Source organism: Pongo abelii, chromosome 6, assembly GCF_028885655.2.
Source record: "Pongo abelii isolate AG06213 chromosome 6, NHGRI_mPonAbe1-v2.0_pri, whole genome shotgun sequence".
Classification (NCBI taxonomy): Eukaryota; Metazoa; Chordata; class Mammalia; order Primates; family Hominidae; genus Pongo; species Pongo abelii.
The window spans coordinates 10839150-10864016 of NC_071991.2; the positions used below are offsets into that span (position 1 = coordinate 10839150).

At 54.3% G+C, this 24867-nt stretch overlaps 2 protein-coding genes across 6 annotated transcripts; one reads left to right on the forward strand and one right to left on the reverse strand.

Annotated features, from left to right (window-relative positions):
- Positions 1–8919: 8919 nt before the first annotated feature.
- Positions 8920–15829, forward strand: AP1S1 (adaptor related protein complex 1 subunit sigma 1). Of its 3 annotated transcripts, none has more exons than XM_024250275.3 (5): positions 8920–9042; positions 11137–11315; positions 11919–12027; positions 13613–13750; positions 15068–15829. In XM_024250275.3, exons 1-5 carry the CDS (start codon positions 9040–9042, stop codon positions 15113–15115), a joined length of 477 nt encoding a protein of 158 aa, XP_024106043.1. In that variant the 5' UTR covers positions 8920–9039; the 3' UTR covers positions 15116–15829. The 3 variants fall into 3 exon arrangements, with proteins under 3 accessions (XP_024106043.1, XP_063582000.1, XP_054416303.1); XM_054560328.2 differs by lacking the exon at positions 8920–9042 and adding an exon at positions 9043–9182; XM_063725930.1 differs by having other exon boundaries at positions 8927–9042; positions 13613–15829.
- Positions 15830–16689: 860 nt separating this feature from the next.
- Positions 16690–24718, reverse strand: VGF (VGF nerve growth factor inducible). 3 transcript variants are annotated; one of them, XM_024250479.3, is made up of 6 exons: positions 24125–24501; positions 23408–23519; positions 23180–23318; positions 21698–21775; positions 19927–20146; positions 16690–19414 (listed from the first exon to the last, which is right to left on the reverse strand). In XM_024250479.3, the coding sequence occupies exon 6, from the start codon at positions 19392–19394 to the stop codon at positions 17547–17549; it is 1848 nt and encodes a 615-aa protein (XP_024106247.2). In that variant the 5' UTR covers positions 19395–19414; positions 19927–20146; positions 21698–21775; positions 23180–23318; positions 23408–23519; positions 24125–24501; the 3' UTR covers positions 16690–17546. The 3 variants fall into 3 exon arrangements, with proteins under 3 accessions (XP_024106247.2, XP_063581999.1, XP_054416297.1); XM_063725929.1 differs by lacking the exon at positions 19927–20146 and having other exon boundaries at positions 24125–24718; XM_054560322.2 differs by lacking the exons at positions 19927–20146; positions 21698–21775; positions 23180–23318; positions 23408–23519; positions 24125–24501 and adding an exon at positions 19532–19919.
- Positions 24719–24867: the final 149 nt, after the last annotated feature.

Sequence of the window (24867 nt, forward strand, 5' to 3'; positions counted from 1 at the left end):
GCCTGAACACTCGCTTCCTGAACCAGGTCTTTGATCTCCTTGCCACCAGAGGTCGCTTTCGCTCTAGTGGAAAGCTCTTCCCTGAAGCAAAGCAGCTGTGGCTTCCACCAAAATCTTGCCAAGTTGGGACTCCATTCAATTTAACGAGTATTTATTTAAAAGCTGACCTTTAGACCGGGTACTGTGAAGCAATAAAAAGAAAGTGACAGCTATTCTTCTTAATAGCAGATATCTAAGGACAAGGGACATCAAAAAACTGGGGAAAAAGAGCTATGCTGGCCAGGTGCAGTGGCTCATGCGTGTAATCCCAACATTTTGAGAGGCCAAGGTGGGAGGATCACTTGAGGCAGCCAGGAGTTTGAGACCAGCCTGGACAACATGGCGAAACACTGTCTCAACTAAAAATCAAAAAACTTAGCCAGGCGTGGTGGTGCATGCCAGTTACTGTGGAGGCTGAGGCCGGAGGATCACTTGAGCCCTGGGAAGTCGAGGCTGCAGTAAGCTGTGATTGCACCACTACATTCCAGCTGGGGCAACAGAGCGAGACCCTGTCTTGAAAAAGAAAAAAGAAAAGAAAAGGAAGAAAAGCTATGCAAGTCACTGCAAAAATAATTGAACACTGTATAAATGATCGCTATAGTCCGGACTAGAGTGTAGACTCATCAGAGGAGGGGCTGTTTGAAACCATAAAGGATAAATCAGATGGGTTTGGGGTCTATAGGGAGGGAACGGCAGGGCATTCCAGAAAACAGCATGAACAAAATCACGAAGGAAAACGTATAGCAGGGCAGATGCAAGGGACACGTGAGAATGAACTCTCAGATCTCCAGCTGGTTTCAGCCTGTCCCCTCCTCCCTCCTCTGATATCCCAGCCATTCCTCTCTAGGTCCTCTCCTAATCTAGTCCAGCAAGTCTTCCCTAGGGCCCTTGAATAAGCCACAATTTTGTGTTACCCCCCTCATGTCCTAGGCTTACAGCTCGCAAGGCTAGAAAAAGGCAGTAACATCAACCACAATGGGAAACCAAGAGGGGATAATTTTGGGGGAAGGAAGTGGCAACACGTTTTTGGCAAAGTGAAGTTTGAGATGACAATGGAATACTTACTTTATTTCATTTTATTTTTAAAAAATGGAAACCGGCTGGGTGCAGTGGCTCACACCTGTAATCCCAGCACTTTGGGAGTCCGAGCAGGTGGATCACATGAGGTCAGGAGTTTGAGACCAGCCTGGCCGACATGATGAAACCCCGTCTTTACTAAAAATACAAAAATTAGCCGGGCATGGTGGTGGGCACCTGTAAACCCAGCTACTCGGGAGGCTGAGGCAGGAGAATTGCTTGAACCCTGGAGGCGGAGGCTGCAGTGAGCTGAGATCACACCATTGCACTCCAGCCTGGGCAACACAGTGAGGCTCCAAAAAAAAAAAAAAAAAAAAAAGGAGGAGAAGGGAAGGAAAGGAAGGAAGGAAGGAAGGAAATTGGGCAATTCAGGGAATCACTGGGGCAGCCAGAGAACCAAATTGGAGGGAGATCTCACACTATCGCACTAGGAACAATGCCCTACAGCAAACCTGTGCCTTTGCCTGTCCTGTGGACGCAAGACACTGCTATTAGCGCCACTCCACTGCCACCCTAGGAACTTGATCCTCTGTCCTTCTGCCAGGGTCTTAACTACCTTCCATCTCCTCACGCCCACCCCAGTCTCTCCTGGAGCAAAGTCTGGCAGGTGCACAGATGGGCAGAGTCCAGCTGACATGCCCATGCTATGCCCAGAAACAACGCTGCAAAAGCGAATATCTGGAAATTGCAAATGCTACTCTGGGAGGTTGGTCTATCTCCTCCCTAGATTCATAAGACACGGGATTCCCACACTCAAAGAAGGGGGGTTAGAACCTGAGTGCTGAAAAGAATGACAAACATCAACCACGGAGAGTGTTCCAGCTGGGTGTGATGTGTAGGATTACGCCTGTAATCTCAGCACTTTGGGAGGCCAAGGCAGGAAGATCACTTGAGCCCAGGAGTTTGAGACCAGCCTGGGCAACATAGTGAGATCTGATGTCTACAAACAATTTTTTTTTTTTTTTGAGACAGAGTCTCACTCTATCGCCCAGGCTGGAGTGCAGTGTCGAGATCTCAAATCATTGCAACCTCTGCCTCCCGGGTTCAAGCAATTCTCCTGCCTCAGCCTACCAAATAGCTGGGATTGCAGGTGTGTGCCATCACGCCCGGCTAATTTTTGTATTTTTAGTAGAGACAGGGTTTCACCATGTTGGCCAGGCTGGTCTTGAACTCCTGACCTCAAGGGATCCACCCACCTCGGCCTCCCAAAATGCTGGAATTATAGGCGTGAACCACCGCACCTGGCCCTACAAACAAATTTTTAAAAATAGCTAGGTATGGTGGTGCATGGCTACAGTCTCAGTTACTTGGAAGGCTGAGGCAGGAGGATCACTTGAGCCCATGAGTTTGAGGGTGCAGTGATCATGTTCACACCACTGTACTCCAGCCTGGGCAATAGAGTGAGACCCTGACTCTAAAAAAATTGAAAAAAAAAAAAAAAAAAAAAAGGTGGGGAGGAACACTGATCACAGACTCACAAAGATGAGAGGCTCCAGAAGCCATCTGGCCACCCTCTCAATCACCACAGGAACCACCTCTACAATCACATGAGAAAAGGCATGGGGAGGTGTCATTGTGGTTTGTAGGATGACAGTACAAACACCATTCCTAATGATGAAGAAGAATCTCACCTCTTCAGCTAGGTGCGGTGGCTCAGGCCTGTAATCCCGGCACTTTGGGAGGCCGAGGCGGGTGGATCACTTGAGGTCAGGAGTTCAAAACCAGCCTGGCCAACGTGGTGAAACCCCGTCTCTACTAAAAATACAAAAGTTAGCCAGGGGTGGTGGCATGCACCTGTAATCCCAGCTACTCGAGAGGCTGAGGCAGGAGAATTGCTTGCATCCAGGAGGCGGAGGTTGCAGTGAGCTGAGATCACGCCATTGCACTCCAGCCTGGGTGACAGAGCGAGACTTCATCTCAAAAAAAAAAAAAAAAAAAAGAAGAAGAAGAAGAAGAAGAATCTCACCTCTTCCATGTTTCCATTTATACAAGTGGCACCACTAACCCTCCAGGATTTTTCTCGCTTCCTCTCTACTTAGATGATGATCAACTTCAGATCACCAGCTCCTTTGAGGCATCTCTCCTGATTTGTCCCTCCCATTTCATCCTGGAGCCAGGATTCCCAAAACTCTCAGACAATCTTTCAGCTTTCCAGTTTTCCTCTCAAATTCTCCCACGTATGACTATAAGATTAATTTTTTTTTCTCTGAGACAGGGTATCGCTCTGTCACCCAGGCTGGAGTGCAGTGGAAAAATCAAGACTCACTGCAGCCTCTACCTCCTGTGCTCAAGCGATCCTCCCACCTCAGCCTCCTAAGTAGCTGGGACCACAGGCACGTGCCACCATGCCTGGCTAATTTTTTTTATTTTTTCTAGAAACAGGGTCTATGTTGCCCAGGCTGGTCTCAAACTCCTGAGCTCAAGCAATCCTGCCACCTCAGCCTCCCAAAGTGCTGGGCTTACGAGCATGAGCCACCACGGGCCTGGCCAAGATTAACTTTCTTAACACTGTTTTCACCAAGTTATTCACTGGTTCACACAACCATAACGACTCTCAACTGCCAACTGCATCAAATCTCAATTCATCTCCATGCACAAGCTGTATCGGATCAACTAACTCGTAGATCCTCCACATTCATCATTCGCTAACAATGAAGAAATCCAAGTTGGGTGTGGTGGCTCACGCCTGTAATCCCAGCACTTTGGGAGGCTGAAGCAGGTGGATCACTTGAGGTCAAGAGTTCGAGACCAGCCTGGCCAATATGGTGAAACCCTATCTCTACTAAAAATACAAAAAAATTAGCTGGGTGTGGTGATGCACGCCTATAGTCCCAGCTACTCAGGAGGCTGAGGCAGGAGAATCGCTTGAACCTGGCAGGCAGAGGTTGCAGTGAACCGAGATCACACCACTGCACTCCAGCCTGGGAGACAGGGCAAGACTCTAGTTTCAACCACTGGAATTCTATGACTCCCTACAAACAAAACCCATATTTCTTTTCATTTGTAATTTCTTTAATTTTTTGAGACAGGTTCTTGCTCTGTCATCCAGGTTGGAGTGCAGTGGTAAGATATCGGCTCACTGCAACCTCCACCTGCCAGGCTCAAGCGATCCTCCCACCTCAGCCTCCTGAGTAGCTGGGACCACAGGTGTGTGCCACCATGCCTGACTAATTTTTCTATCTTTTGTAGAGACAGGGTTTTGCCAGGTTGCCCATGCTGGTCTTGAATTCTTGGGCTCCTGCAATCCTCCCACCTCAGCCCCCCAAAGTGCTAGGATTACAGGCGTGAGCCACTGTGCCTGGCTGCAAAACCCACATTTCTAACAATCCTCTCGTGAAGCCTATCTTTTCTGCAGTTCGGCATATCACATTGAGCAAGGAATTTTAAAGAGTGTCGGCTTTCCAAGAAGTGTAGGAGTTGATATCTCTCGAGCTTCCAAACTTCTGCAAGCTGCTGCCTGGCCCTCTGCTTTATTTCTTTTTCTTTTCTTTCTTTTTTTTTTTTTTTTTTTTTTTTTTGAGGCAGAGTCTTGCTCTGTAGCCCAGGCTGGAGTGCAGTGGCGCGATCTCTGCTCACTGCAGCCTCTGCTTCCTGAGTTCCAGCAATTCTCCTGCCTCAGCCTCCTGGGTAGCTGGGATTACAGGCGCCTGTATTTTTAGTAGAGATGGGTTTCACCATGTTGGCCAGGCTAGTCTCGAACTCCTGACCTCAGGTGATCTGCCCACCTCGGCCTCCCAAAGTGCTGGGATTACAGGCGTGAGCCACCACACCTAGCCTGCTTTATTTATTTATCTCACCACTCATACCGCTCATTCCTTCCTTATACCTTCTCATCTCTCTCCTAAGCACGTTTCCTTTTTTTCTTTTTTCTTTTTTTTTGAGACAGAGTCTTGCTCTGTCTGGAGTGGAGTACAGTGACACGATCTAGGCTCACTGCAACCTCCGCCTCATGGGTTCAAGCGATTCCCTAGCCTCAGCCTCCCGAGTAGCTCGGATTATAGGCACCCGCCATCATGCCCAGCTAATTTTTTGGTATTTTGTAGAGGCAGGGTTTCACCACGTTGGCCAGGCTGGTCTTGAACTCCTGACCTCAGGTTATCCACCCGCCTCCACCTCCCAAAGTACTGAGATTACAGGCATGAGCCACCGCGCCAGGCCATACTTCTAGTCCTTGCTTTCATTCCATATGATTCATCCTTTCTAACCCTAACAACTTGCTTTATTGATCTTATTCTTGACCTAATAAATGATACCAGGATAGTCCAGCCAGCTAACTATCTGTGCCATCTTATTCTTGACCTAATAAATAGCTGCTGAGCTTGGTGGCTCACATCTGTAATCCCAGCATTTTGGGAGGCCGAGGCGGGTGGATCACGAGGTCAGGAGTTCGAGACCAGCCTGGCCAACATAGTGAAACCCCGTCTCTACTGAAAATACAAAAATTAGCTGGGCATGGTGGCATGCACCTATAATCCCAGCTACTTGGGAGGCTGAGGCAGGAGAATCACTTGAGCCGAGGAGGCAGAGGTTGCAGTGAGCCGAGATCACGCCATTGCAGTCCAGCCTGAGCGACAGTGCAAGAGTCTGTCTCAAAAAAACAAAATTAAATAAATAAATAAATAAATAAATAAGTAGCACCACAATAGTTCAGGCAGCCAACGATCTATGCCACTGGTAAGATATTCCACTAGTATATGTCATATATCTTAGACGATGGTGTTGAAAAGCCTAAGGTGGAGGCAGAGGAGAAAACAAAACAAAAGCAAAAGGAAGAAGAAAAAGTAAAAGAAGAAAGAAGTTGGGCCCGGGCGCAGTGGCTCACACCTGTAATCCCAGAACTTTTGGGAGGCCAAGGCAGGCAGATCACTCGAGGTCAGGAGTTTGAGACCAGCCTGGCCAACATAGTGAAACCCCATCTCTACTAAAAATATAAAACTTAGTGGGGTGTGGTGGTAGGTATCTGTAGTCCCAGCTACTTGAGAGGCTGAGGAAGGAGAATTGCTTGATCTGGGGAGGTGGAGGCTACAGTGAGCCGAGATCGTGCCACTGCATTCCAGCGTGGGCAACAAGAACGAGACTCTGTCTCAACAACAACAACAAAAAAAGGAAGAGGCTGGGGAGAGGAAATGATACGTACCATTATGAAGTGTTTATAGATACTTTCTATACATTACCTCTAATCCTCAGAACCACCTTGCAAGATATGTACTACTGTCCTCTTTTTTTTTTTTTTTGAGACAGAAGGCTGAGTCAGGAGGCTGAATCAGGAGAATCACTTGAACCCGGGAGGTGGAGGTTGCAGTGAGCCGAGATTGCGCCACTGCACTCCAGCCTGGGCAACACAGCGAGACTCCATCTCAAAAAAATAAATACATAAAATAAATAAATAAATAAAGTGGAGACAGGAGGTGAGGCCTTACCAACAATTGCATCATGTGCTACTCAAAAATAATAGCACATTAGTTGCCAACAATTATCTATCATTAACTTTTCTGCATGACAAAATTTAAGATTTTCTCTTATCCTTCTATCCAGACCTCTTTACTTTATCACTTGTGCTAGGGAAGCAGGAGCCTCAGAGAGCCAGCATAAAGCCATTTTAAGTTCAGCTCCATCTTGAAACTAACAAGGCACATTCCTTGTCAGTCACAACCCATAGCTGTTTACAGTTGGGGAAACAGCTTAAAGATACCTGCAAGGACAGACTCCTCCAACAACAGAAAATCCAGATGCCCCAATACCCATAACAATATGTGATTTTAAGATAAGTATAGTTCTGGTTGGGTGTGGAGGCTTAGGCAGGAGGATTGCTTGAGGCCAGGAGTTTGAGACCAGCCTGGCCAACATAGTGAAACCCCCTCTCCACTAAAAATACAAAAATTAGCTGGGCGTGGTAGCACATGCCTACAATCCCAGTAGTGAGACCCCATCTCCACAACAAAATATTTTTTTAATTAACTGGATGCACTGGTTCATGCCTGCAGTCACAGCTACTTGGGAGGCTGAGATGGAAGGATGTAGCTGTAATCCAGCTACTAGGGATGCTGAGACACAAGAATGGCTTGAACCCAGGAGGTGGAGGTTGCAGTGAGCTGAGATCACGCCACTGCACTCCAGCCTGGGTGACAGATCAAGACTCTGTCTCAAAAAAAAAAAAAAAAAAAAAAAAAGAAAGGAAGAAAGATAATTATAGTTTTGCTTTAATGTACTTACCTACTAGAATGTCAAGGATAGTTAAATTAACAGAATAATAAATTTTGTCATGCCATTGGCCCATCTGCACATTGACTCAGCTTAGTTGAGTCTCTACAAAAACAAGACCCCTATATAAGAAAAACTTAAAGGTCGGGGCGGTGGCTCATGCCTGTAATCCCAACACTTTGGGAGGCCGAGGAGTGTGGATACCTTGAGCCCAGGAGTCCCAGACCAGCTTGGGTAGCATGACAATACCCTGTCTCTACAAAACATGCAACGATTAACTGGCTGTGGTGGTGCATGCCTGTAGTCCTAGCTACTTGGGAGACTGAGGTGGGAGGATCGCTTGAGCTCAGGAGGTGGAGGCTGCAGTAAACTATGGTCATGCTACTACACTCCAGCCTGGGCAACAGAGTAAGACCCTGTCTCAAAAAAAGAAGAAAAAAAAAAAGAAAGAAAGAAAAGAAAAACTTAAGACAGTGTGTTCCTCTGTTTGCTTTCTGAGGATGCCCTACTCCGTAAGGGTGTAGCTTTCAATAAACTCTCTCTTCTCACCACACTCTGGGACTTGTTTTGGGTTCCTTCCTGCATGAGATCCAAGAATTCTCTCTTGGGGTCTGGATCGGGACCCCTTTTTCCAGTAACACGTAGACACACACACACATTCAGTTTAAAAGCCCATATTACAACGTACATCCACCTCATCTTCACACTGAGATTTGGGTTACATCTGTCCCTTTTTGAGTTTTGACCCAAGTTAACCTTTTAAGACGCTCTTTATTTCTTCCCCTTTTGCCTCAATTCACATTCCTCCCCCTTCTCCTTACACGCCTTTTATAGCAGCCTCTCCTTTTCTCTTTTATTCTTTTTCTACACATTTGTCTTACTGTAAGATCAGAAGCCAGGTGCGGTGGCTCACGCCTGTAATCCCAGCAGTTTGGGAAACCGAGGCGGGAGGGTCTCTTGAACCCAAGAGTTCGAGACCAGCCTGGGCAACATAGTAAGAACCCCGTCTCTACTAAAAAAAATTAAAAATTAGTCCCAGCTACTCAGGAGGCTGAGGCGGGAGGATCGCTTGAGGCCAGGAGTTCAAGGCTGCAGAGTCACGATCCTACCACTGCACTCCAACCTGGGTGACGCGGCCAGACCCTGTCTCTAAAAAGAAAAAAACTAGAGGGGTGTGTCTATCACGCTTTCAATAGATATTTAGCTTGAGTTCTATACTTTTCTCATGACCGTTTGTCTTTCTGTTTTCCAGGTCACTCCTCCTCCCCTACACTTAATTCCCACCCTGCTCCCTTTTCACGGCCCACTCCCCTTCCAGGAGTCCTGCCTGCTGCTTCCAACTCCAATGATCGTCTCATTCACCTCTCACCCCTTTTCCCGCCTTTTTGCCCCACAAGGCTCCAAAGCGCGAGGACCTCATTGTCCTCCTCCCCCATCCTCCAACCAGCCCACAGGACAGCCGCGTTACCATGACGACCGGGCTCCTAGAAGCTGCAGTCAAGGACCTGGTTGCCATGGTTTCCGCTTCTCCGCCTCCAGCCCCGCCCGCGCTCCCCGCGGCGTCGCGCCTGCGCAGTGCGTGGCGCGCCGGGAGTCAGAGCCTGGGCGGGACGGGGCGGGGCTTCGGGCGAGAGGGAGGGAAACCGGAGAAAGGATAAGAAAGGGAGTGGGACTGGCGCCTACGGTGGCCGAAGTGGGACGCGCCGAGCCGGAGGCTGCAGGATGGTAGGCTGTGCGAAGAGGGAGGGGAGGGGAGGGGGAAGCTAGGGGCGTGGGCTGCACCTGCGGGGGTCCTCGGGGGCCGCCCTCGGGGTGAGCCGCCCTGTCTTCCCTCTGGTCCTCAGAGGCCTCCCTTGCCTCGGCGGGTGGGCGAGCAGGGCTCGGGAGGAAGAGGGGGAGGTGGCATTCGGGAGAGGGGCGGGGAGGGGGCGCATTTGCAGGGCGAGCGGGGGCTGACGAAGGGGCGGCGGGGCCGTCCCGAGCCGGGAGGGGCGCTCGGGTCTTGGCCCCTGGGGGTCCCTCGATCCCCGCTGCAGGGAAACCGCCCGAAGCAGAGGGTTGCGGGGGTCTCTTTGCAGAGAGAGGGAGCGGGGGTCACCGGTCACCGAGACCCCCCTCCCGGGCTGCACAGGCGGGAGCGGGGACCCGGGTGGGGAGAGGGGTGTGGGAGGGGAGTTTCCGGGTCGGAAAAGGGAGCGCCCTACTGGGTTCGTGGCCGTGCTTGCCTAGAGGCTGGGCCCAGGTAGAGAAGCGAAGTGGACTCGTGGTTTTGCTCCGAGGGACCCAGGCTTTGGGATCCCGGGCTCCGGGGCTCTCTGCCCCCCATCCCACTCTCTTTCCGGAACCCAGGCCTTCCGTCTTCCTGCTTGCTCCCCACCCCCCTATCTGAGCGCCGCACGAGGCTCCCCAGCGCCCCTCTTTTCCCCTCCACCAAAAAAATCAGTTCTCCTGAATTCTGATTTTTCACTTACTAAGCTAGTACAGTGCCACATACCCAGCGATTCCAAGCCTGGGCATGTCCATGAATAGAAGAGCTACTGGGGGAAGGAGAAGACTCCAGGATGTGGCCCAGACCCCCTGGAACTGGGAAGCTGGGGTACACTGGGCAGTGAGGGTTCAGTCTTCCATCCCACTTGACCCAGCTTGCTGTCTGTTCTGCAGACGTTCTTTGGGGGAACCCCCTAAACACCTCAGTTAGGTGGCGGGGCCCTAACTGAGGGAGATTGGTTACCTGGTGTCTGGGGAGGAGTGGGAGCTTAGCAGGAGGCACCCTAAAAGGAAGAAAAGTTAAAGAGAAATGTCAAAGACCAAATGCCTGGATGCCTGCAGAGAGGAAGATGGGATTTCGGCGTCTCCCTACCCTGTGTGGTGTTGGAGATACATACTACAGAGGAGGATACCCCTGGGCATAGGCCTGGCACTGGAGGGTGATATGTTTGGGAGATCATTAAGATCTTATGGCTATGATGGGGTGGAAAATTGAGGTAGCTTCTCCAGGGACAAAATACCAGATTTCAGCATGGTGATGGATAGAGAGAGGGTGGAAGAGAACAGGCATTTCTTTGGCGTTGGTTACCGTCGTCTTGTCACTGTGCTAGGCATTTTACTTACCTTTAGAAAGCACACCAGAAAGCAAGACGTCAGGGAATCATGGTAATAGTATAATAATTAATGGCCAGGTGCGGTGGCTCATGCCTGTAATGCCAGCACTTTGGGAGGCCGAGGTGGGTGGATCACCTGAGGTTGGGAGTTCGAGACCAGGGCCTGGCCAACATGGTGAAACCCTGTCTCTACTAAAAACACAAAAATTAGCTGGGCGTGGTGGCACGTGACTGTAATCCCAGCTACTCAGGAGGCTGAGGCAGGAGAATCGCTGGAACTTGGGAGGCGGAAATTGCACTGAGCAGTGATTGTGCCACTGCACTCCAGCCTGGGCGACAGAGAGAGACTGTGTCTCAAAAATAATAATAATAATAGCTAACATGTTATACTGCCTGCCTGTGCTAGGGACTTGCATATATCAACTCATTTAGTCTCACCTAACAACTATGCAAAGCAGGTACGATGTCCATTTTACAGATAAGGAAACTGAGGCCCAGAGACTTACAGTAGTAATTGGCCCAAGGCCTTGCATAACTAGTAGAGCCAGGATTTGAACCCAGCTGACAGACTTAGAAGCTCTGACTTCCCCCTGCTGGTGGAAACACCCAGCGTTGAGAGCAAGGGGCTGGAGGTTGGAAGAAAGTAGAGAAGAATTAGCCGGAGATGAGTTTGGGGAATGTGTGTTTACCCTCGGTTCTGCCCTCCCATCCCCCACAGATGCGGTTCATGTTATTATTCAGCCGGCAGGGAAAACTGCGGCTGCAAAAATGGTACCTAGCCACTTCGGACAAGGAACGGAAGAAGATGGTGCGTGAGCTTATGCAGGTTGTCCTGGCTCGCAAGCCCAAGATGTGCAGCTTCCTGGAGTGGAGGGACCTCAAAGTTGTCTATAAGAGGTGACTCCCCACCTACTTTCAGACCTGCCTAGATTCAAGTTGGGCAGTGGGTTAAAATGGCTGAGAAATGGTCGTCCCTTAGGTCAGGGAGACCTGGGAGCTGAGGACATCTGGAGGACAGTAATGAATGTCAGCGTCCTTTTTTTTTTTTTTCTCCCCAAACCCTTCTTAAAGAAGTTCTTGTTTACCACTTGGTTTTGCTCACGCGAAACACCTGTCTCACTCACGTGTCCCTTTGGGCCCTGTCTTGCCCCACTGCGCATGTCCCTTGCAGTCGAAGGTCCTGCCCTACTTTTCCTAACACACACGCACACACACACCCTTTCCGGTTCCTTCTCCTCGGAGCAGGTAAATTACTTGGCTCAGGTTCTTGCTGAGTCAAACTTAGGAGGTCAGAGGGCAGGAAGGAAAAAGCATGCGTTCTTTGCATGTTTTTAAGACAGCACAAAGAGGCAGGTGAGTTACTCTTTACATGCCCTAGGGCCACCTCACCTGTGGCCAGCCAGGGCACAGACCACCCCCAGGCTGGTGGGAGGTTTGAGCCCAGAATGCCTGGGTCCTGAAGCAAGCTTGTAGCGATGTCTCATGCGCTCCTCTCCGCAGATATGCCAGCCTCTACTTCTGCTGCGCCATCGAGGGCCAAGACAATGAGCTCATCACACTGGAGCTGATCCACCGATACGTGGAGCTCTTAGACAAATACTTTGGCAGTGTAAGTCTCCTCTGCCCACCAGTTTCCATTCCCAGCAATCCCCTTTGGTAATCCACCAAACTTTGAGGCCCCTCCAGTCTCTGCCCTGGAAGTCTCAGGGGAGAGGTGAAGTTGGAGCAGTAAGAACAGTAATTAATTTCCCTTTTTAAGCTTTAAGCCTATTAACCATGTCCCATAATCGTCCCTGAGTGGGGAAAGTGGGGGCAGGATCAGGCACTTAATCTCCACTTAGAGCTTAGCTCGGACTTTTCACACAGAGAACAAGTTCAGATGTTTTGTTTAGTTCAAATTTTTATTTTTTTAGAGACACAGCCTCACCCTGTCACCTGGAGGAATGCCTTCTATGGCTGGAGTGCAGTGGCACAATCATAGCTCACTGCAGCCTTAACCTCTGGGCTCAAGCCATCCTCCTGCCTCAGTCCCCTGAGGAGCTGGGACTGCAGGTGCACACCACTATGCCCAGCTAATTTTTGTTTTTTTTGTTTTTTTTTTTTTTTTTAGAGATGGGGTCTTGCTATGTTGCCCAGGCTGGGTCTGTAACTCTGGGGCTCAAGTGATCCTCCCACCTCAGCCTCCCAAAGTCTGGGATTATAGGTGTGAGCCACTGTACCCAGCCCCATATTCAGATTTTTATCACTGGTTCCTGATCTTGGATTTGCATTGGAATTTTCTGGAGAATTTTTTTGAATAGCAATATCCAGGTTCCACTCCCAGAGATTCTGAATTAACTTATCTGAGGGACAGCTCAGATCTTAGATGGGGCGTAGTAGTAACTCCATACTTTGTATTATAAAGTGCTTTTGGGTCCTCCTGTTTGCTCCTTATCCCATCCTAGCAGTAGGTGTTGGTATCCCCATTTTTGAGGCCAGAAAACTGAGACTTAGAGATGTTTCATGACATGTTTAGCTAGATGGTTAGTGGCAGAGCCCTGCTTGGAACTCAAGTCTTCCACCCCATGGTCCGGAATTCCCTCCTTCCCTGCCCCACAGTGTCCAGGAAGCGGGGCTACTGCAGCCTTTGGTGGGAAGAACATCACAGATTTTGGGGGGAAGGCAAGGGGAACCATAGACAAAGGTAGATAAGGCAACTAATGTTTCATGATCAGGCGGAAAGAGGCAAGAGGAAGAGGGAAAAAACTGATCCAAGGCAAGGCGTGGTGGCTCACGCCTGTGATCCCAGCATTTTGGGAAGCTGAGGCAGGTGGGTCACTTGAGGCCAGAAGTTCGAGACCAGCCTGGCCAACATGGCAAGACCCTATCTCTACAAAATATTTTAAAAATTAGGTGGGCGTGATAGCATGCACCTGTAGTCCCAGCTACTCAGGAAGCTGAGGCAGGAGGATCACTTGAGCCCAGGAATTTGAGGCTGCAGTGAGCTGTGATCATGCCACTGCACTGCAGCCTGGACGACAGAGCAAGAGACCCTGTTTCTAACAAAATAACGAAACAAAAAAACTGAAAAAGGTGAATCAACTACTAAGGCTTGGAAGTTGGGGGCAGAACCCAAGGTGGGAGGCATGGTGTTGAAAAGGAAGTAGCTCCAGTTGCCCCTCCACGCTCAACTCAGCCTCTCCCCGCCCTCCCAGGTGTGTGAGCTGGACATCATCTTCAACTTTGAGAAGGCCTACTTCATCCTGGATGAGTTTTTGATGGGGGGGGATGTCCAGGACACCTCCAAGAAGAGTGTGCTGAAAGCCATCGAGCAGGCTGACCTACTGCAGGAGGTACGGGCCAGGCACAGTGAGGAGGAAGAGGAAGCACACAGTGGCGGACAGGGTCCTCCCTCCCCTGGACGCCCTGCCTGCCCTGCCCACTGTCGCCAAGGGGCCCCCCCCCCCGTGGTATCTGACCCCCACCACGCCCAGCTCTCCAGCTTACCCTCAAGCCCTGACCCCACGGGGTGGGAGGTAGGGTGGCAGATAGCCCACCTGTGCACCCCTCATTCCAAGCTCTGTCCTTCCCCCAAGCCCCCAGATGTCTCATGGCCACCCAGTCTCCTTTGTCCAATTCTCTGAGCAAGGCTTAACGCCAAAGGGTTAAGGGTTTGCTCTGGAGTTAAGAGTTGCTTGGAGAATTGGAGAAGGGGCACCTGGTAGGTCATTCTTTTCTTCCCTGATTTCTTCCCCCACCCCTCTTTTTTTTGGCTTTTTTCTTTCTTTTTTTTTTTTTTAAACACACACATACTACAAAGCCTCTGCGTCTCAGGAGGAAAAGGCTATGGGGATTTGGGGGCTGGCAGAGAGCACCTGGATGTTGGTTCTCCCTGCTCCCTGGCGCCCCCGCCCTCACCCCATTACTGCCTGCCCCCTCTCTGCTGTGCCATCACCGAGCCCTGGTGCAGGGAGATGAGTCACCGGAATCTGCAGTGATGAGCGAGCCCGGCCTGAGCTGGCTCTGAGGAGGGGGAGAGATGGGGGGCGAGGGGGGGTTCATCTCTGCAGTGAGAGAGAGGGCAGAACTGAACTTGCCACCTCACTGGTCGAGCTTCACCTTCCCACACGCACGCACACACACACCCTGGCGCGCACACACACACACACACACACACCCTGGCACACACACCCACCATGTCACCAGTGTTGCACTCAGACCCTAATGACGCATCTCCCTGCAGCCTGGTTCACCTCCCCTCAGGGACCTGGCACTCACCTCCCACTGCCTTTCCCCACTCTGAAAAACAGGACCCAGTCAGTTGTACCCCCCAGGGCCCCAGAAAGATCCCCCACCTCTTTGTCCCGGCTGTACTCCCTTTACCCCCAGGTGTCAAGGCCGGGCCCCTGCTTACCAAGGTCCTGGCTTTGGGTTCTCTGGGTGGTGACGGACTCAACCTGGACCCCACCTGCCACTGTTGGCTGGCTCTGGGGCTGGCCCTGGGAGGCTGGTGGGCGCCCCCTGAAGGGCTCGCTGGTCCGGCCTTGGGCTCACATTGGCTTCTCTCCCCCTCCCCCGTGTCTGTGCCTCCCCCGTCTGACTTTTCCTCGTGACTGCTGTCTTGCCCACCCTGGTGTCTCTGCGTCACCCTCTGTCTGTCTCTGCCTTAGGAGGATGAGTCGCCGCGGAGTGTGCTGGAGGAGATGGGTTTGGCATAGCCCCTGCTGGGCCAGGGCGTGGCGATGGGGTCCTGGCAGCGTGGCGGAACGGCTGCTTCTCCTCTGCCCAGGGCCCTATTCTTGGTGGGACTCGGCTGCCCCTCCTCTGCTGCCTCACCTTCTTTCGGAGTGAGCTGTGGGCTCAGGCCCTTCAAACATTCCCTCCCTCCACCCCCTACCTCCACTTTCCCCTTTTCCCACTGAAGGTTTTAGAAGCTAGGAGGCAGGAAAATGTGACCCAGATGGGGGTGCTATTTGGCTTTTATTCCCTGCCTTTGCAGAACTGATGTCACCCCAGACATCCTTCCCTCCCTAATAACTGTAAATATATAAATATGTCAGGTTAAAGGGAAAAGGTTTTCAGGGCACTTCTCTTCCTCTCTGTCCCATAACCTACCTCCACCCTCCCCCTAGCCAGCCAGGCAGCTTCTCTGCCTGGGAGGGGAGCCTGGCCCCCCTCTTTCTCCTTGGCTGCAGTGGGGCCTTTATCCAGTGCCAGGGAGGAACAACATAGTTAATTTTTTTCTAACCTTGCCACTTTGAGGGAAGGAAGGGTTGGGGGAAGGGCGAGCTTTATGGGACCCTGGTCCTGGCCCTGGCCCTCTTTCAGTCCAAGTCTGGGTGAGGCAGGAGCTAGGAGGGGCGGGGAGGGGGAGGGGGAAGTGTCTGCCTTTATTTCCTTTCTTCTGAAATAAAAGGAAAAGCATTTCTGGACTTTGCTGGCCTCAGGCTCTGTGAAGGAAGGCAGGGCTGCTGGCATCATCAGGAGGCCAAGGGGATCCTGCCAGCCTTGGGAAGAAACGGAGAGCACGCAGTTAAATGAGAATTCCAGATACACAAATCATTTTAGGGATAAATGTGTTCCATGCAGTGTTTGGGACACACTTAACTCTGAAACTGCATCTGTTGTGTATCTGGAATTGCAGATTTCCGTTTCCTGTATTTTATCTGGCCACCCTACCTTAAACGGATTTTCATGCCCAATGTGTCTCCAAACAGGCTGCCCCCAACTCCCTGAGCTGCCTTTATGGAAGGAGGAACAACTCTTCAGGATGCGGGTCTGTTGTGGGGGATTTCATTTGCCCAGTTTAGTTTTACTTGAATCAGTTCACAAGAACCTGCGATTAGAAAAGGCTTAAGATGGGAGGCCAAGGTGGGCAGGTCGCTTGAGCCCAGGAGTTCCAGACCAGCTGAGCAACCTGGCAAAACCCCATCCCTACAAAAAATGCAAAAATTAGCTGGGCATAGTGGTGCACACCTGTAGTCCCAGCTACTCAGGAGGTTGAGGTAGGAGGACCACCTGAGCCCAGGAAGTCGAGGTTGCAGTGAGCTGTGATTGCACCACTGCACTCCAGCCTGGACAACAGAGTGAGACCCTGTCTCAAAAAAAAAAAAAAAAAAAGAGTTAAGAAGTGACTTTAGCCAGGGTGTCTCTGTGGCTGCCACTCCCTCCTCCCCGCATTTCTTGCAAAGTACCTAGGACCAGGAATTTAAGAAGCAGTGGAGGGAGGTGGGTGGGTGAACACAGGAAACTCCGGCATTACCCGTGCGGCCCCAGGGTCTTGGGAAAAAGGAGCCCACTGGCGCCCAGAGCTGCCGCACCTTCTGCGGGTCACCTTTTTCTTTTGAACCAGAGGTCGCTGGACTCATCGCAGACAATCGACTTTTTTATTGCATTCCGCTGGGCCTCTCTCTGTCAAGCCCTGGGGAAAGATGACTTTACCACCAGCCCCCAAGCTGGAAGTGGAATTTCGGGTTTCTTAATGGGTGCGAGCCATATTCTCCTCCTCTAAAAACAGTTTCAGGACTTTCCCCACTTACCCCTCGCCTTAGTTTGGGGGCAGGAAGCAGGAGATGGGGACTGTGGCTGGCGCTTCCCTCACCGCCCCTTGGGAAGGACCACACAGGCCCAAGGGGACGGGTGAATAACCGAGAACAAAGTCCTAATAAAATAGTCACTTTTATTTCTTAGCAAAACTATTTCCTCCGTGAGGGGTATTTACAACAGAGAAAGGAAAGAAGGGGTCAATTCACAGCGACTTGGAGAGGTTGGAGGGGATTGTGGGAGGCCTGAAGGGCTGGAGACAGACACACTTCACACAATTAACTGGAACTGCTTTTTCCGGTTTCGGACGGGGACGTCCCTAGAGGGACTTGATGGGGCCGGGGCCCTGCGTGTGAAGAGAACTCGCACAAACCACCCGCCCTCCTGGGCTGGCCCCCGGTCACCCGCGGGTGAGCTCTGGGAGTTCGGGCTCAGGACCCGGGAGGGAGGTCTGGCAGGTCCCGACGCAGCCCGGGGACGGGGGAAGGGCAAAGGGGCAGGGCCGGGGCGCATGCAAACACCGAGGGGGAGGCGGGCAACACGGAGGGGGGCGGTGGCGAGCGCGCGCGCGGCGGGGGCGCGCGGGGGCGGGGCCGGGGAGGGCAGTCACGGGCGCCGGAGCAGCACGTGCTCGATGTAATTCTCCAGCTCCTCCTGCTCCTGGAGCCGGCGCTCCTCCGCCTCCGCCTCCTTCTGCGCGCGCCGCGCCTGGGCCTCCCGGCCGGGATAGTGGCGCGAAGGCGGCAAGGAGTGGTGGTAGTGGCGGCGGCGCAAGGCCGAGGGCGGCTGCAGTGTCCGCGGCCGGATGTAGTTGGGGAAAGGGTGGTACGGCCCTGGCGGGTACACCTCGTCCTCCTCCCGATCCCAGGGCGGGAGCACCTCGTTCCAGTCCGGCAGCTCGTCTCGTGCGGGAGCGGGGGCGGGGGGCGGGGGCTGCGGGGAGCGGACGTGGGTGGGGGCGGGGGCGGCACGGGGGGGCGGCACGGGCTCGGGAGGGGCGTTCTTCTTCCGCTTCCGCTTCTCCTCCACCTCCTCGATGATGCTGACCACGTCGTCCGCTGGCAGGTGGAGTTTGGTGGACAGCTCAATGAGGCTGTCGATCGTCTGCGGGTCCATCTCCTCGTCGTCCTCGTCCTCCCCGCCCTCCTCTGCCCCCTCGGCCTCCTTCCGCTGGTGGCCCGGCGTCTCCTCCTGGGAGCGCTTGTCTTCGGCGCCGGCTTCCCCGTCCTCCTCCTCCGCGAACAGGAGCGCGTTCTGCCGCGCCCTCTCCGCCTCCTCCGCCTCTGCCTCCGCCTCCGCCGCCTCCTCATCCTCTTCCCCCACCCTCTCCTCCCCGCCGCGTCTCTCCTGCTCCGCCTCCTCCTCCTCCCTTGCACTCTCTCGCTCCTCCGCCGCCTCCTGCAGCCCCCGACCCCCGAGGCCGCGCTGCCGGGCCCCGCCCTGCAGCAAATACTGGAGCAGCAGGTCCGAGGCGAGGTCGGCCAGCCGCTCTTCCTGCGCCGCGGCCTGCCGCGTGGCCTCCGCCTGCCGCCGCCCGGCCTCCACCTGCGCCAGCCCTTGCTGGAGAAGGCGCTCGCCCGCCTCGGAGCCGCCCAGGAGTGCGCTCTCCGGCCGGCGCGCCTTGGGGAACGGGGCGGCCAGGCCTTGGTACGCCTTGGACAGGGGTGCCAATGCCTCGCCTAGGTGTGTTTTGGGGGAGGACACTCCTTCCCCGAACTTGTGGGTTTCGGGAAGGGGCCCGCTGTCGGGCATACGCGCCTGGAATTGCGAGGGGGCGGGGGGCGGCAGGGGCGCGCGCTCCGGGACACGCGCCTGGAACTCTCCCCAGGAAGCGCGCCATACGCGCTCTGGCCCCGGGCTCTCCAGATTCACTCGGGTCAGCGTGTGCGTGCGGGTTTCCGTCTCTGCTGCCGCCGTCTCCTGCTGGCGCTTGGCGCTACTTGGACTGAAATCTCGCAGTTCCTGGAGCAGGGACGCTAGCGCCTCGAGCTCCTCGGAGGGATCGCTCGCCTCGGGCCCATTCTCCGAAGTCTGAGGGCGAGGCGGAGCCGCGGGCTCCAGGCTCTCCGGCGCTGGGAGGGTGTGGGTCTGGCTGCGCACGGTCTCGGTCAGCAGAGCTTCAGCTGCTTCTTCCGCCGGCCCCTGCTGGGAGACGCTTGGTGCCGGGGGCGAGGCGGGGCGGTCGAGTGCCTGCAGCAGCACCGCGGCCAGCGCCCGGGGATCCACGCCCTGGAAAAGCTCTCCCTCGTCCTGCGGCTCGGAATTCCGAGCGCCTCGGACCTCTGGGGCGCTGCCATCCTTTGGCCCAGGCACTGCGTCCCCGGCTACCGGCTCTTTATGCTCAGAGCTGAGAGGAGGAGGCTGCGCCTCAGGGCGACCCGGGGGTGCTGCCCCTAACCCGTTGATCAGCAGAAGGCAGAAGAGGGCGGAAGCCGACAATCTGAGGGCTTTCATGACCAAGGGGCTGCCGGAGACTGAAAAATAGAAGGGACCAAAAAAAGAAGATTTCTGTAAGAATTCTCCTCTCTAGGTCTACGTTCCCTTCCCCCACCTTTCAGCAGGAAACCCGGGGCTTCCCTGATCCCCCAAACCTTATCCAGAAGAGGAATGCTTAGGAGCAAAGGAGGAAGATGTTGTGCCGATCTCTGGAGCCGTGTAAATGGGAAAATAACCCCCGAAGCCCTCGCTTAAACCCAGGGCCTCCTCGCCCCCTTCCCTGAGCCATCTCACTGCCATCGCCCACGTACTAAGCGGCAGCAATATGGGGGAAAAAAAAAACTCTGCTCCCTCCCCGTAGGACTCCCCGGATGGTGCGTGGGCGACTTCAGCAGCAAGAGAAAAAGCTGCGACTCCCCCGTTTACCGGGGACCCTTACCAGGGGGCTCCCCGCTGTGTTTGCAACACCCCCATCGAGAGGAGAGAGAACCCTCCCTCACACCCACGGCTGGCTGCCGAGGGTTTGAGGGACGAACAGCGGAGTATTTACCAGCTGGTGTCACGACGCGAGAGGTGGAGAGGAGGGTCGGGGCAGGGTGGGGACAGGGGAAGATCGGGACGCGTCCGCCTCGGCTCCGAGCGGTGGCCGGGGTACGAGCGACGGTCGAGGTCTGGCGTCCCGTGGGCTGGGCTCAGCTGGGTCGGCGCGGCTCCGGGCGGCTAGCTCGCTCCGGCTTCAGCACGCTGGACAGCGCCCGCGCCTCCACCGCCTTATAAAGAGGAGCGCGCGGGGTCACGTGGGCGCGCCCCGCCCCATTGACGTCAATGTTCATTCATGGGGAAGCGGGCGGCCGCCCGGAGGAGGAAGGACGCCCGACGATTGGAGGGTGCCTGCCTCTCCCGGCCTGCGCCTGCGCGCTGGGGCCTTCGGCAGAAGGGGTGTGCGCTAGCGGAGCTCCGGGAAATGAATGAATGAATGAATGAATGAAATGCTGAAGCGGGCAGGGCGGGGGGCTATGAATGAATGAAGGAGGGACGAGGAGAAAAGGATGAATGAATGAATGGGAGAATGAATGGAAGGGTGGATGCAGAGGCGCTGGAAGGTGGGAGGGTGGGTTGCAGAGCAACTTGGAGCTGCTGGATGGAGCCCGCGTTGCTGAGTGGAATAGAAAAAGGGTAGTCCCAGCGTCTGACTGGGCACCAGTGGGAGATCAGTACTGGGGAGGGGAAGGATAAAGATTCAAGAGCCGAGCAGGGGGCCGGGCTCCCCACCCCGAGACCACGCGCCCAAGGACGGCGTGAACCTGAGTGCAGAGGGACAGATCTGCACGCCTGCGGGCGCTGTCCGCGGATCGGCAGTGCGGGTGGCAGCCCCCTGACAGGGGCAGATGGGTGGATCTTGCGGTTTTGGTAATCCCATCGGGAAGGGTCCCAGTCGGAAGAGAAGGGGGAAAGAATGAGGATGTGTGTGCCTCTGGGTCGTGTCTGTTTCACGACCCGTGCTGTGTCTGGAGAAAAAGGGGTGTCTGTCCTTCTGTCCCCTGACTGCCGCTTGTGTCAAGGCCCCCCGCTGTGCCCCCTTCGGCCCATCTCTTCCCACCCTCCCCCAGTCGCTTTCCCTCCTGCCGCTCCCCTCCCCCAAGGACGTTTGGAGGGCGAGACCAGAGCAGGTGGGGAGGGGGTTGCGCAGGTGGGGGGGGTGACTCAACTCCAGCTCTCTCCACCGCTTAAAGGGAAGGTTTGAACGCGATGGGAGGGGGACCTGCAACGTCAGAGATAGCCCCTCTCTGCCACCAGCCCCTTCGACCGTATCTCCTGCCAGAGAGGTTGGGGCTGGGGGCTTGGACAGCTAGAGGTTCCGGGGGTGGGGGGCGATGACGCACAGATTTGCGCAAAGAGAATCCATCAGCGAGCTGGGTCCGGTGAAGGGAGACCAGCCGTGGGCGGGGGTGGGGGGGAGGACGGAAATGGGGAGGGGGCAGGGGAGAGGAGAGGGTGGCAAGGGGGGCAGCCACTGCAGGAATGAAGGGGAGGGAGGGAGGAAGCCTGGAGGGGGCTGCGGTGCTGGCAGAGAGCGGTGCGGGGGCGTGGGCAGGGAAGGGGGGAATGACAATGACACACGCTAGACACACACGAACTGCGGACACAGGGGTGCTCGTGGGCACACGCAGGGCACCCGCACCCTGAGACTCTGGAAACCGAGGTCAGGGCTGTCTGTCAGGGTCTTAGAGACTCTTTCAGAAACGGTCCTCGCCCCCCTCCTCACCTCTTCCTGGCACTGACCCTCCTTCTAACCTCCCCCTCCCTACACACACACTCACGTGCTTTCTCTCTATAACCAGCAGTGGCTTCTCGCTTCCATCAGTGGCTCGACTTTCCCAGAAGAAAGCCCATCAGCTCTGCGGGGAAAGAAATGGGGAGGAGTGGAGAGGGAGAAAAGAGAGAAGAGATGGGGGCAGGGGAGGAGGAAGGAATGAAGGGATCTGGAACAGGTAGAAGGAGCAGGCTAAAGGAGAAAAAAAAAACTGAGAACCAAGGTAACAGTGGAGATTCCAAAGAAAGGAGGGAAAAGAGGGGGTAGGAGACCCCGAGGCAATGCCTCCCATCCCCACGCACAACTAACCACGGCCTCCCCTTCTTCCTCTCCCCGCCCCCCATCTCCCCTTCATCTTCCCAGCCTGGATACAGAGAGCAGTGGGATGGGGAGGGGGTCACGTTACCTTCCTGAGGAGGATGAATCAGAGAGAGATGGCTCAGACATCTGGAGAGGGGGAGGGGAAGCCATCCAAGGGAGAAGGGGGGGGGAGGGAGCCAAGGGGGCTGACTGAGTGGCTGATGGGGATTAGAGACCAAGTTGCAAGATGAGAGGAGACAGGCACCTGGAGAAACTGTATTTGCCTGTGGGCGTGTGTGTGTATGCACACACACCTGCGTGTACATGTACATGGCTTGTGCATGTGTGTTTATGTGTGTATGGAGGTGAAGGAGATAAATGGCCGGGGCCGGGAGAAAAAGAAAGGGAATGGAGGGAAGCAATTGTGTATTTAATCAGATCAAGAGTGGTTGGGCATGGAAGTGTTTCCAATTTAACTATGTGATGTTCTATTCCAGCCTGTGTGGCTGTGTTTGTGTTTGCTTCCAGGTGTGGCTGTGTGTGCACGCGAGCGTGTGTGTTGGGTTTTTTGTTTTTTTTTTTAATCTCTTCTGCATGCCTGTATGCCCATGCAGTTTGGAGTCTTTGAGCACACCCAGTTCTGGGCATCCGCTGGCGTCCAAAAAGTGTGCCTGGCTTGGTGGTACACAACAATGTGTGTGTAAGCACACACATGCCCCCACTCCACATCCCTCCCTTCCTCCACTTAAGCTCACAAGCCCAGCAGAGTTTCTCAGAAATCAGCATCCCCAAGGCTCTAGTCGTCCTGTCGTGAGGGAGCGGGGTGGATATGAATGCCTGGGGCACCAAAGGCTTGGAGATTCCACAATCTGGGTCTTGACTCTGTCTGCATGGTCTCTGGACTCCATCTGTTTCTGCCTCTCTCCATCCCAGTTCCCTACCTGGGTCAGCTCATTCACACACTACTCCCCTCTACTGGGGGTGAGCTGTGCCCTTCATACCCTGCTGCCTCTAGGGGCTTCTGGACTGGGCACAGGTTCTTGGGATGGGGAAAGGAGGGAGATAGTAGAAAAAGAAAGAGAACTGAAGAGACTGGGAGAGACAGAGTGCTGGAAAAGGCAGAGCCGATATGGGAACCTAGTTGGGGATGCCTGGTATTGGCTCTGACTTGTTTGTGTGAATCCATCACCTCTCTTTGTATTTGTTTCTGAATCTCCCTCCAAGAGGGTAGCTGGAGAAGATGGGGTCCAGCATCGTAGGGTTCCAAGCTGAAGATTTGGAAAACCAGGAGAGTGGGGAAGAGCACTGGGTCTTTTCCCTGAGAAGGTCTGGGAGAGAAAGAGAGAGCAGGGGCTTGTGGACCCCGAAGCTCACCGTTCCCCTCTTCTCCTCCCCCTCCCCCCAACCGGTGACTCACCTCTGCAGCCTTTAACTGCGTCAGCCATGGTGGAGGGGCAGGCAGGGAGGGGACACTTTATGAGAGGGGAAGGGGTCTCCACTTTGAACTTACAGAAGATGCTGAAGGCCCCCTGAAAATTACCCCATTTAGAACACACTCTTCCCCTATCCCCTCCCCATCCCAGAGCTGGGGAGTCCTGGGGAAGGGACTGAGGGGTGGGCTGGGGGCTACGGGAGGGTCTGGAATGATGAGTGATGGGAAGGGGGTGCCCACCCTGATTTTTAGTCCCGAGGTCCCATTCGCCCTCAGACCCCCACCCACTCCTGAGTGGGGGAGGGGAGACCCAGCAAGCGGGGGAGGGCAACGCCGCAGAGATGAGTCACGAAGAAAGAGAGAGAGAAAGAGACAGAGATGGGGAGAGACACGAAGAGAGACTCACTGGAGAGACTCACACACACACACACACTCAAATACACGCACAGACACACACACACCATCAAGGTGGTATCCACCAAGAGAAAGAAAACCACTTCTGTCATCCTGAACCAGCCTCCTTCAACTTCCACTTGTCACACACATAACATACTGTCCTACAGAATCACACTGAGATGCGGAGACACACCCACTTACACAAACATAATGTCACACCTAGCCTAGCAGTTACCCAGACCTAGGCTGGAGATGTGTGCAGGGCAATGGAGATGTGCTCTAAGTGTTCTCATTCATTCCTTTTACCAGGTGGAGGGAGGGGCGCCAAAACCCTCAAGGAATGCGACTTCAGAAATCCAAGACGCGGTTGCAGGTTCTCACAGGCTGCGCTGTGCACACTCGACAATACACACAAGTCGCCTGCCTCCCCGTCCACACGTACATAGTAACATATCAAGCATCGTCCTCATCAAAAAAAAAAAACAGAAAAGAAACCACTTGAGGTACCTGATTCTGAGGTACACCAGGCACGTTGTCCCGAATCCATCCCACCCAGACACCCCCTGACTCGTACACACATGTACAGAAACGCAGACACACAAAGACGCCCACGGACACACTCACACGGACGAAAACCACCTTGTGCTGCCTCGCCCGCGTCCGCGCACGTCCTGGCGCCCCCGTGTGTTACTTTGGGGGATCGCAGTCTCCGCCGATCCAGAGCAGGCTCCGCGGGGGCGGTGCCCAGGCTCTCTCCACCTCCTCCACCCACCACGGGTTGCCCACCTAGAAAAGGGGAAAGCGAGCGCGGCTGGCCACGGGCGAGTCTGGAATTGGGGGCTAGATGCCTGGATCCTGGCTGATGGAAGCTGGTCTTGGATGCCAAGTGGGACTTGGGAGAAGAACTCACAGAATTTGGGTAGCAGCCGACTCCGAGGTCCAGGGAAAAGCAAGGCCCGGGGCGAGTCAGGAGGCCGTGCTGCTGCCCACCTCGGTCCTGAGCAGCGGCTTCTTTCCTCCGCTTGGCAGGGATGGGGTAGGGGCGCACA